Source organism: Aedes albopictus, chromosome 3 (genome assembly GCF_035046485.1).
Source record: "Aedes albopictus strain Foshan chromosome 3, AalbF5, whole genome shotgun sequence".
Taxonomy (NCBI): domain Eukaryota; kingdom Metazoa; phylum Arthropoda; class Insecta; order Diptera; family Culicidae; genus Aedes; species Aedes albopictus.
The window spans coordinates 255,666,879-255,679,790 of NC_085138.1; the positions used below are offsets into that span (position 1 = coordinate 255,666,879).

General features: G+C 43.8%; 1 protein-coding gene across 1 annotated transcript; it reads left to right on the forward strand.

The window, feature by feature from the left end:
- Window positions 1-2,057: 2,057 nt before the first annotated feature.
- On the forward strand, window positions 2,058-5,837 carry LOC134290713 (uncharacterized). Its single transcript, XM_062857890.1, has one exon. The coding sequence runs from the start codon at window positions 2,058-2,060 to the stop codon at window positions 5,835-5,837; it is 3,780 nt and encodes a 1,259-aa protein (XP_062713874.1).
- Window positions 5,838-12,912: the final 7,075 nt, after the last annotated feature.

Genomic DNA, 12,912 nt, shown 5'->3' on the forward strand with positions numbered 1-12,912 from the left:
CCACAAGCAGCACCATTGTATTGCTTTGTTCGCTTGCACGCTGGTCTATAGGCGTCGGTTCAACAATCGGCGATAGCGGATTCGATCAAGCTATCGAATCAATTTCGACGGACCAGTGTCAAGGCCAGGCACGCAGCATTCAACAGGCACGGAGCTTCATCGGCGTGTTTCAGCGCACATCATCACCGTCGTTCTGTTTGCAGCGTCGTCGCTCGGATTGGAGACAATAGAGCTATTGTAGCTCTGGCAGCGTGAGTACACCGAGACTAAGGTACGACAAACCGATCAAAAATAAATTATTGCATGCGAGTTTTTCTATAGTTGTAAGGAAATTGTTTGCGATTTACACCTTTTTTGGGCAAATTGACCTGGCTACGTTTTTGGGATTTGATTTGGATTTTGATTTGGAAAATTATCGACACTATTCGCCAGTATGACATTACGCGAATTAACCAAGGCTGAGCGTGGGTACTTGGATTCCCTCGTCAATGTGGAATCTTTTGTTGCCAATTTCGATCCACAGCGTGATCGGACGAGAATTGCTTCACGTTTGGAGTACTTGGAAACTCTTTTTAAGGAGTTCCGCGAGAATCGGGCCAAAGTTGAAGCACGGCAAGAGCAAGATCTGGCAGCATCGAGCTCGGGAGAGGCAGAAAAGGATGCGCAAGTGAAGAAGGACATGAATACCGCTAACCGAAAGACGCGGTTGGATTTCGAGAACCGTTATTTCGACGTGAAAGATTTTTTGGTGTCCCAAAGAAGCAACACGACAGCTGCAGCCTCCTCCTCTTCCTCTCCGCCCGGCCAAACCCCTTACTCCCGCGTTAACCTCCCAGTTTTTAAAATCCCCTCTTTTGACGGTAGTGTAAAGGACTGGTTAAGCTTTCGCGATGCGTTCCAGAACACGATCGGCAAAGATGTCTCGCTATCGCCGCTCGACAAGTTCAATTATCTGCTTTCGGTGCTCACCAAGGAAGCTAGAACTTTGGTGGAGTCAATCGAAGTGACGGCTACCAATTTTGACGTGGCGTGGCAAATGCTTGAACAGCGGTTCGAGAATAAGAAGATGATCTCACGCGCTCTGATGAACAGATTTTTGGAATCCGAGCCAATTAAGCGGGAATCGTACGATGCCCTAGTGAATCTCATCGATTCGTACGAGCGCAATTTGCTGCAGCTGAGGAAGATCGGACTTCCTACGAAGGGGTGGTCGCACCTGTTGGCTCACATACTCTACACGCGTCTCGATGCCGAAACTCAAAGGCACTGGGAGCGGGCCCACAACTCTCGAGAAGCGCCCACGTACGAAGATATGCTAACGTTTCTGCGCGACCATTTGGCCACCCTTCAACCGTTGGCGCTCTCCAAGCCTCGACCATCGGAATCCCGCCAAGACCATGGAAGACCAACGCAGAAGCCCAAGGTGGGTTCTACGCTCACAACCACAGCCGTGCCGAAGAAAACTTGTCCACACTGTCAAAATCCTTTCCATTCTCCATTCAAATGCAATTCCTTCAGCAACATGAATCCCTCCCAAAGACTAGAATCAGTCAAAAAAGCTGGTTTGTGTCTGAATTGTCTCTCCTCCTCTCATTTGGTCCGGGCTTGTCCTAGTTCAGCTTGTCGTGTTTGCGGCCAAAAGCACCATACGATGCTGCATTTGCGCACTCCAAACAATGGAACCAGCCAAGGACAAGATCAATCGCTATCGCAATCCAAAAAACCCACTATCCCACAAGGTCAGCCCCCAATCGCACCAGCTTTAGACAATTCCTCCGCCTCGCAATCGCAAGTTCTCGCTACCGCTCCCGCAACCACTGCTTTGGTCGAACCTTCCACCTCTGGCCGTCCGTCAGTCGCTCTCCCCGCTAGTGCACCGACGAATAGAAGTATCGTTCTCCTCTCGACTGCTGTTGTCAAGATAGAAGACCCCAAGGGAAACGTTCAGTTCCTTGCTCAGCGAACACCTGGCACAGAAACTGGAACTTCGACGGCAGCACGATCCCCTAGCACTTCAGGGCATTGGACCTAGTACTACTACATCTAGGCAATCGACGATGGCAACAATCCGTTCACGCTGTACGGACTACGCTATCGATCTCAAGTTCCACATCTTGCCGGAATTCAAACCTATCTTGCCATCAAATCGGTTGCACACCGATCATTGGAATGTCCCATCGTTCGTCCAACTCGCCGACCCTCGCTTCTTCGAACCCAACCGTATCGACATCATCTTAGGAGCAGAGGTTTACTATCGCCTGCTGCTGAAAGGATTCGTAGATCTTGGACCGGAGCTTCCCCATCTTAAGGAAACCGTCTTTGGGTGGATAGTTTCCGGTAAATACGACGCCACGGAGACAATCCGCTCTGCCGTCGCACTCGTCTGCACTAATGCAGATTTGGAAAAGCAGCTGGCTCGTTTCTGGGAGGTAGAGTCCTGCCACTCGAACGAAACCCTCTCAGTTGAAGAACGATCATGCGAAACACACTTTGCCGCAACCACAACCCGCGATCCTTCAGGACGGTTTGTAGTTTCACTCCCCAAGAAACTTGATGTTCTCGAGAAACTTGGAGAGTCTCGAAGCATCGCTATTCGCCGTTTCATGTCACTTGAACGGCGACTGCAGTCGAACCCGCAGCTGTTGGGAGACTACGAGGCGTTCATTCAGGAATACCTCCAACTAGGGCATATGGAGCTGATTGACCCTAGCAACGAAGTCTTGCCGCCTGGCGAGAAAACATACTATATGCCTCATCACTGTATCGTTCGGCCGGACAGCGCTACGACGAAACTTCGCGTCGTATTCGATGCTTCATGCGCCACCGATAGCGGCGTTTCGCTAAATGAAGCTCTAATGGTGGGCCCCGTCGTTCAAGACGAGCTGTTCAGCATCCTCCTACGTTTCCGGATGTCTCGTTTCGTCATCGTTGCTGATCTCCAGAAAATGTACCGACAGGTGTTGTTGCATCCCTCCGATCGTCTACTCCAGCGCATCGTTTTTCGTTCCTCGCCATCAGAACCCATTCGAACTTACGAGTTGCTGACGGTTACCTATGGTACTGCGTCGGCACCGTACCTTGCGACCCGTTGTCTTCAGCAGCTTGCTTCCGACGGTGAATCGACGCACCCCAGAGCTGCTAAGGTGCTGTCGAAAAGCTTCTACATCGACGATATGCTTTCTGGAGTGGATTCTGAAGAAGAAGGAATCGAAGTGTGCAGCCAGATGATCGATCTCCTGCAGTCAGCTGGATTCAAGCTGCATAAGTGGGCTTCCAACAGTCCCAACATTCTCTACAACATTCCTGCGGAACTTCGAGAAGACCGCAGCCTTCTAGAACTCGACTCTTCATCGACGCCGGTGAAAACTTTGGGATTGCTGTGGCAACCAGATGACGACGTTTTTCGTTTCAAGATCCCTTCGTGGTCTTATGAAGATTCTATCACCAAACGGCTGGTTCTATCTGAGTCGGCACGCTTGTTTGATCCGCTGGGCCTGTTAGGGCCCATTGTTCTACGTTCCAAGCTCTTTATGCAAGAGTTGTGGAAATCCAAAGTTTCCTGGGACCTTCCGTTAAGCGTACAGCAACAGCAATTCTGGACAGATTTCCGGAGTGACCTCAACGTTCTGGATGAGTTTTCCGTTCCACGGTGGGCGGCTTCTGTAAGCGATCCTGTGCAAACCGAGCTACACGGGTTCAGCGACGCGTCCGAGAACGCGTACGGCGCTTGCATCTATCTCCGCCTCGTTTCTGCTAGCGGAAGCGTATCTGTGCACCTGATTACTGCGAAATCGAGAGTTGCACCTAAAGGAACGGAGAAACTAGACCAAATGATACGCTTACCGCGCCTCGAGCTTTGCGGAGCTCTCCTCTTGAGTCATCTGTACGAAAAGGTGGAAAGTAGTCTGCAAATCCCAGCTCGTTCATTCTTTTGGACCGATTCCACGATAGTCGTGCACTGGTTAGCGTCGTCTCCTTCTCGCTGGAAGAAATTCGTAGGAAACCGAGTAGCAGAGATTCAGCAAATCACAGCTTCCGGTATATGGAGGCACATACCAGGCATCGAAAACCCCGCGGACGTCATTTCGCGAGGAATGCCAGCACAGCAGCTCGTTGAGCACTCGCTATGGTGGCAAGGTCCCATTTGGCTGCAACAACCGAACAGGTTTTGGCCAGACCCCGTGCGAACATCAGATGATCACTTCGAACGAGAGCAACTTCAGGAGAAACCAAGTGTCTCCCTTCCAGCAGTCGTCCAGAACTCCATATTTTCGTTGAAATCTTCCCTTTCGAGTTTGGTTCGTGTGGTAGCCTATATGCAAAGATTCTGCAGCAACTCGAAGAAGCGGAACCGAGAGACCAGAAACACCGATACTCTATCAACGGCGGAACTTGAGGAGGCTTTAGTGGCGCTCGTGAAACTTGCCCAGCAAGACTCTTTTGCGGAAGATCTACGTTCAATTCGCGCCACTGGCCAAGTGAAGACTTCGTCCAAACTGAAAGCGCTCTCTCCGGTACTCGTTGATGGAGTTCTACGCACTCGAGGACGCCTCAGCAACGCAGGCATATCGTATGCTCAAAAGCAGCCAATGATTTTGGACAACAAGCATCCGTTCACTCTACTGGTCGTGCGATACTATCACCTGAATCGGCTGCACGCAGGTCCCACGCTTCTCACCGCTAGCATTCGTTTAAAATTCTGGCCTCTCCGACTAAGAAACCTCGTGCGCAAGGTAACGCACGAATGCGTCAACTGTTTCCGCAGCCGACCCAGCTTAAGCGAGCAAATTATGGCAGATCTACCATCGGTTCGAGTAACGCCAACTTTACCGTTCCTGAACACCGGAGTGGACTTTTGCGGTCCGTTCTATCTCAGGCCGGTTTCGAGAAAGGCTGCCCCACAGAAGGTTTTTGTAGCAGTTTTTGTTTGCCTATCAACCAAGGCAATACATTTGGAGTTGGTAGGCAACCTATCTACGGATTCGTTCATCGCTTCCTTGAAGAGATTCGCTGCTCGTCGAGGGGTGCCGAAAACCATATCTTGCGACAACGGCACCAATTTCGTCGGCGCTCAACGGACACTCAACGAATTTCTACAGCTGTTCCGATCTCAACAGAGCCGCTTGGATGTAGCTCAACGATGCTCTGCCGAGGGCATCCAGTTTTTCTTCATTCCTCCTCGATCGCCGCACTTCGGCGGTATTTGGGAAGCCGCGGTTAAATCCTTAAAAACGCACCTTCGTCGCACACTGGTCAACGCCTTGGTCACCGCCGAGCAATTTCAGACGCTCCTTACGCAAATAGAGGCGCTGCTCAGCTCTCGGCCGCTGACGCAGCTGAGTAACTCGCCGGAGGACTTGGACGTTCTCACTCCTGGCCATTTCTTGGTACACCGACCTCTAACGGCAATTCCCGAACCATCCTACGAAGAGCTACCCAGCAATCGGCTTTCGCAGTGGCAGCAGATTCAGGAATATCTCCGTCGCCTATGGAAACGATGGTCGACGGAATATTTATCAGGACTTCAACAGCGTACCCGTTGGACACGGGAACGAGATAACATCCACATTGGAACGATGGTGCTGATCCGTGAGGACAACCTCCCGCCGCAGAAGTGGCGTTTCGGTCGGGTTGTTGAAGTATTCCCGGGCAGCGATGGGCTCGTCAGAGTTGTCAGCGTCCGCACCAAGGATGGAATCTACAAACGGGCAATCGCACGAGTTTGTGTCTTGCCGATTCCGGATAACCACCGGGACTACGATGCTGCAGCGTTCCAGGTGCCAGCAACACAAGCGACGTCGGATGGGAGGGGACCTCAAGGTCCCCTCACAAGTTAAGTATCCCTTTAGTTTTCTGAACCTTGTCTTCGCCGTCCTTAAATCTAACGTCTTGGCAGGACCTACACCCCGGCTACGACAGCAGCCTGCACTTCTGAAACCTTTGGTCGACGTGCTAGTTCCGATCAGGCAACCAGCGATCGTTGGCCGACGTGCGAGTTCCGGCCGAGGAGTCAACAACAAGACGACGGAGTCAACGAGTATGGGATAGTTCATAATTTCGAATTGTAACTTTACTACACAACATTTTGTACCATTCACTACACTAGTTAGTTTTTCAAGCTAACCCACCATATTTAGGCAGTTCAATTGAAATCTAGATTTCAATGGTGGGCGGTATGTTAAGGCATAGGTCATTGTATATACATTTCCCCTAGAATTTTTTCATACACACTCAACTCACTCTCGAATATCTATTGTAAGAACTCTCTCCACACTACTGTAGCTCTCCCTACTGATCACTAGGATCAGTAGACCTTTTTTAGTTGAATACAGTCCACCAAACCGTGAACATCGCTCGCTGTGCAAATATCCGAGTACCCTCAGTACGGTGTCACGTGCCCTAGTTCTTCGTCGCGTTTCGTTTCGGTGGTAAACCACCCCTAAAGGTCACGTTCCGTCGCGAGTGCCCACAATCCGGGAACCAATTCCGCAACACTATATGTTCACTCAAAAAAACGATCTTTCGGAAAAATGCTTGGTGGATCAAGTCGCATATGCCAATCAACTCACTTCAACGAATTGAGATTATGTCTGTATGCGTGTATGTATATGCGCAAAATAAATTCACTCACTATTAAGGCACTTCCCATTGGCCGATTTTTGGGATTATAGCTTGAATCGAACCGGAATTGTTTGCTATCCAAAATGGTCCAAATCGGCAAAGGCGTTCCGGAGTTATGGCTATTTCAGTGATTCGGACCAGCACCGGTAGAACTGGCCGTATATAAAACTGAACTAGCCCATCATGCGATAAATCAAACTGCGCCAATTTTTGTAACCCTTAGTATGGTTGACGAGTTTTGTGCGTAAATCAACACTGGAGACCAGAAGCTCCACGATGTCGGCCCAAAAATCAAGATGGAAGCCAAATGTTCAAGGCGGCGGCTCAAAATTCAAGATGGCGGCTGTTTACTAGAGATTAAGGCTCTTAAAGCATGGTATATGGGAATATTTCGTCCCCTTAATGCTAGAACTAGGTAACTGGTTTTGCGTAATGGCGAGAAATTTGTTTCAATCTGAACGTACACCACAATAAACAAAAGTTTGTCAATTGAAACTACAAAAACTAATATTAATTTACCTTTTAAGACCAACACAAAGTTTGCTTTATAGCAGGATAAGTTTAACTAGCAGTTTTTACCCGCACTTCCCAAAACGAGTTACCTAGTTCTAGCATTAAGGGGGCGATTTAATATGGGGAAGATGTCTGGACTCGTAAAATGGCGACCAGAATATCCAAGATGGCGGTCTGAAATCCAAGATGGTGGCTTCAAATTCAAGATGGTGTCTATGCAAAGAAGTTCAAGGCTCTAAAACCATGAAAGATGTCCGGAGTCAAAAAATGTCGACCAGAATGTACAAGATGGCGATATAAAATTCAAGATGACGGCTTCAGTTTCAAGATGGCGGCTGTTTAATGGAGATTAAGGCTCTAACGTCTGTTCAATGAAATTTTCGGCTCTAAAACCATGCAATATTGGTATATTTGGTATAAGGAAGACTTCCAGAGTCCAAAATGGCGATCAGGATATCCAAAATGGCGATCTAAAATTTAAGATGGCGGCTCCGAATTCAATATCGCGGCTGTTGAATGCAGTTTTAGCGCCTGAAACAATGCATTATTGGTATATTTGGTATGGGGATGATGTCTGGATTCCAAAAATGGCGACCAGAACATCCAAGATGGAAATCTTTAATCCTAAATGGCGGCTTCAAATTCAAGATAGCGTCTTTTTCTTAAGAGTTTGAGGCTGAAACATTGAAAGCCAGATAGACGATATGATTTATGGTATCATGAAATGGATTTCTGTTAATTGTATGAAAGTGCGATGTACATAAACATTTCGCTTGAGTTTTATTGAAATGGAATTTCGAATGCACGAGAAAGGCGCCATCACCGCTAGGTGGATTAATTAGGGTTTTTAATGGACATATAGTTTTTTAGTACACTGAGTGTACGAGAAAGGTCAATCACTACTTTCGAGCTTTTTTGCTTTAGTTATCTAACCAAACCAATAGATTTCAAGATCTTTTTTGGTAGCACATTTGATAATCTTTCAAATGCGATAAGTTTGAACATTTTCAAGTTATAGCCAGTTTGAGGCAAGCAAAATCAAAAACATGTGAAGTTCAATTACTACGTAACGGTTGAGATTTGACCATATGCGTAAAACATTTTTTTCACCAATCTGAACCTGTTTGCTTGCTTATGTTCACAAGGTAATCGAAAAATCCGAGCTTTGCGGTGTCGCATACATTGGTTCAGTTTAATTTTATATTTGGCCGCCTTCGGAGGGACACCCGGAACTGGTTACAGCACTACCGGTGGTCCTCAATGTGGTCCTTACCTATTTCCTTGATAACCAGTCATCAGGATATCAGAAAAGCCGTTATTTGTTGTATCGCATACATGGGTGTGGTACTCTTTTAAATTTGGCTACATTCGTCGGGACTCCCGGAACCGGTTCCGGACAACTACCGGTGCAGATAAGGTCTGATACTGTTTTCCTGCTAACCGTTCATCAGGTTATCGAAAATGCCGCTGCGTGATGTGTCGCATGCATGGGTTTGGTTCACTTTTTTATTTGGCTACTTCTGGTGGGATATCTGGAACCGGTTCAGATATGGTCTGGTATTGTTTTCCTGCTAACCGTTCATCAGGTTATCGAAAATGCCACTGTTTGATGTGTCGCATGCATGGGTTATGTTCAATTTGATATTTGGTCACTTTCGGGGGGACACCCAGAACCGGTTCCGGAACACTACCGGTTCAGATATGGTCTGAGACTATTTTTCTGCTTCCCGTTCATCAGATAATCGTAAATGCGGTGGTTTGATGGGTCGCATACATGGGTTTGGTGCATTTTCATGTCTGGCCCCTTCCAGGGGTACCGATCCGGAACACCTAAATGGCCATAACTCCGGAACCGCTGGACCGATCCGAACCATTTTCAATAGGAAACAATGGGACCAGATGCCGCGTCGAATGAACCGTCGGTCGTTAAAATCGGTTGAGGTCTACTGCCAAAAACTGATGTGAGTTTATTTCTACACACACATTCACACACACAGACATCACCTCAATTCGTCGAGCTGAGTCGATTGGTATATGTGACTCGACCCTCCTGGCCTTCTATCAAAAAGTCATTTTTGGAGTAAACATATAGCCTTTCCAGTACACTTAGTGTACGAGAAAGGCAAAAACTATACAGGGGGTGGCCAAAATGTTTGGGATAGGCAGCTTTTTTTCTCTCACAAAAAAGTTCAACATGATATAACTTTTCATAGAGTGCATCGAATATTCTCAAATTTTGACTGTTTATTAACCTATTATATGTGCATCAGTGGTACAATTTTGAGCTCGATTGGTTAATCTTTCGTGAAGTTATAACTGATCTGGTAAAACACTATTTTTACCACTATCAATTTTTGAACTGTCATATCTCGGAGACCAGTGTACCGAATGAAATTTTGAGCGATTATCAACAATATAATAATGCTTGAAAGTTCATCAGAACATGGATACTTTTAAAACGTTGAAAAAAGTTATGATGGTTTGACATTTTCACCCATTTAGAGGAAAATGATTCAAATTTACTATACTGCACAAAAATTACTAAATGTGTTCTTCCTTTAATCCAAACAGGATCCAATATATCTTTTTATAGATATCTTATGAACAGAAGTAGAAAATCTTTGGAAATTAAAAACAAAATTTTATGACATTGATGTAAAAAAATGCATTTTTTTTAAAAAGATCCATCATATTTTTTTTTCAACGTTTAAAAAGTTTCCATGTTTTAAATGATTTTCAAGCATTATTATATTGTGCATAAAAGTTCAAAATTTCATTCAATTCGGTTCACTGGTCTCCAAGATATGACAGTTCAAAAATTAGTGTCTAAAAACAGTGTTTTACCAGAACGGTTATAACTTCGCGAAAGATTAACCAATCAAGCTCAAATTTGTATCACTGATGCACATATAATAGGTTGACAAACAGTCAAAATTTTAGAATATTTGATGCACTTTATGAAAAGATACAGCATGTTGAACTTTTTTGTGAGAGAAAAAAAGTTGCCTATCCCAAACATTTTGGCCATCCCCTGTAAGTTTTAAAAATGAAATCCGGGACATGTGCGGGACACTTTGCTTGCAGGACAAGTCCGGGACGCCTGGTCACTTCATAATATGCAAGGGGTTGTTTCACGATTATTCGACAACCCCTCCCCCTTGAAGGCTTCTTTGAATGAAAATCTAAATATTTTTGCTCCTACAAACTGAAGTGTTGGCTAGTGTAAAGAATCATGGACTGTGCGTCCAAAAGTTTGAATTGAAAACCGTTGAGACACTGAACAGATGACGCGTTGATTTAGGTTCGGGAGCATTTTGATAGAACATTTTCAACCACTCCTAAATAATACCACGTATACATGCGTTGAAATGGGAAGATATTCTAAACGTTCGTTGGACGATGTTCTTTAATTGAAAATAATTATTGCGCGGTTCACGCAAAAGTTTACAAAATCGGTCATAGATGATCGCCAGTACATCATATCATATTCGTGTCTTCAACAATAGGACAGATCGGTGATGTACTAGATTTGTAGCAATAAGCTGAAATTTAGTATTGTAAGAAGGTGAATTCTCCGTTTCAAAAAAGCGGTGCAATAAGCGTGGGTATTATGATTCCTTGCCAAATTTGATGCTGTTTGAGCAAAACTATGGGAAACAGTGTTGTTGTTTCTCTCTTGCAACATAAACACATTGTTAAGGTACACCGGGGCAAGTTGAAACGCGGGGTAAGATGAAACGAACGCTTTAAAAACTAGTGAATATCGATATTTTCATATCGAAAAAATCATGATAATAATGCCCTATGGTGAGCATATTTAGGCATTGAAAAATTAAATTTTCGTTCAAAAATCTGAATTTTGCAAGAACTACAATTTTCTCATTTTTTCGATCCTAAAAAGTAATTAAATTTTGATACATATACATACCTGAAAACAAATCAAAATACCGATTGGATTTGAATCTCTCCGTTTCACAAGATAGATTTAGAAACTAATAAATGAGATCTGGTGGAAAATATAATATTTTTAATTTATTAACTTTTGCATAACTCTGTTTCAACTTACCCCTTGAAATTAACCCTATGGGGCAAGTTGAAACTTTGACCTGAATGCCTGAGTTTTCCACGTAATTTTCAACTCCAACGTAATACTTCTGCATTATTAAATTTAATTCACACCAAAATATGTTTCTAGTGAATATTAATCATTGAAACTCTTTTCAAAAGTGATCTAAGAGTTGTGGTTATAGCATGTTTCTATATAAATAAATATAATGTATGATTAATTAATATCATTTAGACTTGAGAGTCTGGATCAAGGTTTGGGCTCAAATTTAGCAACTGAGTTAATATAACAGTCCTGCAACAATCACGAAAAAGTAAATCAAATACTGTAAATGTTGGTTTTGTTGGAAACAAGTGTTATTATGGACTTCTGATATTTGAATACAGAATCATAAAACCATAAATACCTTGAAAACCCCAAAAAGTAGGTCACAAAAGAGTAAGTATCAAACATACTGATTAGCGATCAAACCAAAGTGCTTTTTTGCGCTTGACGGAATTCAGGAAAGTGACAAAATTCTGATATATTAAAAATATACAAAAAAAACATATTTATATAGATATTACAATAAACACGCCTCATAATATACCTATAACCATAGTTTCTAATTAAGTTAGGTCCTAATACGTTACATTGCGCTTGCTTAAGGCCAGTAGTACGTTTTGAATTACCAGGATTCACCAATTTTGTTTGAATTTCAAAATGTTTGATCCATTTCAACTTACCCCGCTGTAAGGGGCAAGATGAAACAAACAGCTCAAAATGTGTTCATTGAAATTTGTACAAGTTTTTGAGTAAAAAGTATGACTGTAGTATTTTTCCTCAAAAATAGAGACTCAGTTAAAACTAACAACATTGAGTTTGAAAATTTTCAAGTCGAATTGATTTTTTGGTAAAACTTTGAAATTCAACTTTTTGAAAACCGTTTCAACTTGCCCCGGTGTACCTTACACATAGTTCTATAAGTGCGGAAATCAGCTGAAGATTGACCGCGCAGATTGAATGCAACCACGCATATCTATGAATCAGCGTTTTCGCACAACTTGCATGATAATTTATATTGTAGTCTCTTTCTTAAAACGAATGAATACCTCTTCCAAGGCCCGATGGACGATCCCGATACTTACTTACTACTTTCAGTCCTGGGCACCCATGGTGGGGCAGAGGGCCGAATTGAAAGATTTCCATCCTTGGCGATTGCCAGCCATCGCCTTGACTTGTGACCAGGTCAAATTTCTGTCGACTTGCTTGATTTCGTTATTACCCAACTAACAATTGCAAGTCACAAACAAGCGAGCTTGCTGAATTGTTGCTTAATAATGGTAATGATAGCTGAACCTAAATTATGCTCTACACATTACTGTTTAAATGATTTTTCAATTGAGAAAATAGTCAATGTTCGACTTTCCTCATCGGTATCAACAATGATAAATTGAAACACTTTTCAAAAGTTTAACAAGAAATTTGTTCGACAAGCATTGATTCCTTAACAAAAGAGTTTAACAAAACATTTGTCTGCATCTTATTAAGCTGATGTATCGATAAACATATGCTCCTGAACAATGTGCTTTTCACATGTCAAATAAACGCCTTCAGCTCGTCATAGTTCGACTCGCAACTTTGTTCGGATTATGGGATAAATCATGGCTAAAACTGTTTAGACAACCAAGTTATTAAAGAACCAAAATTTTAAACGAATCACATGAAATAAA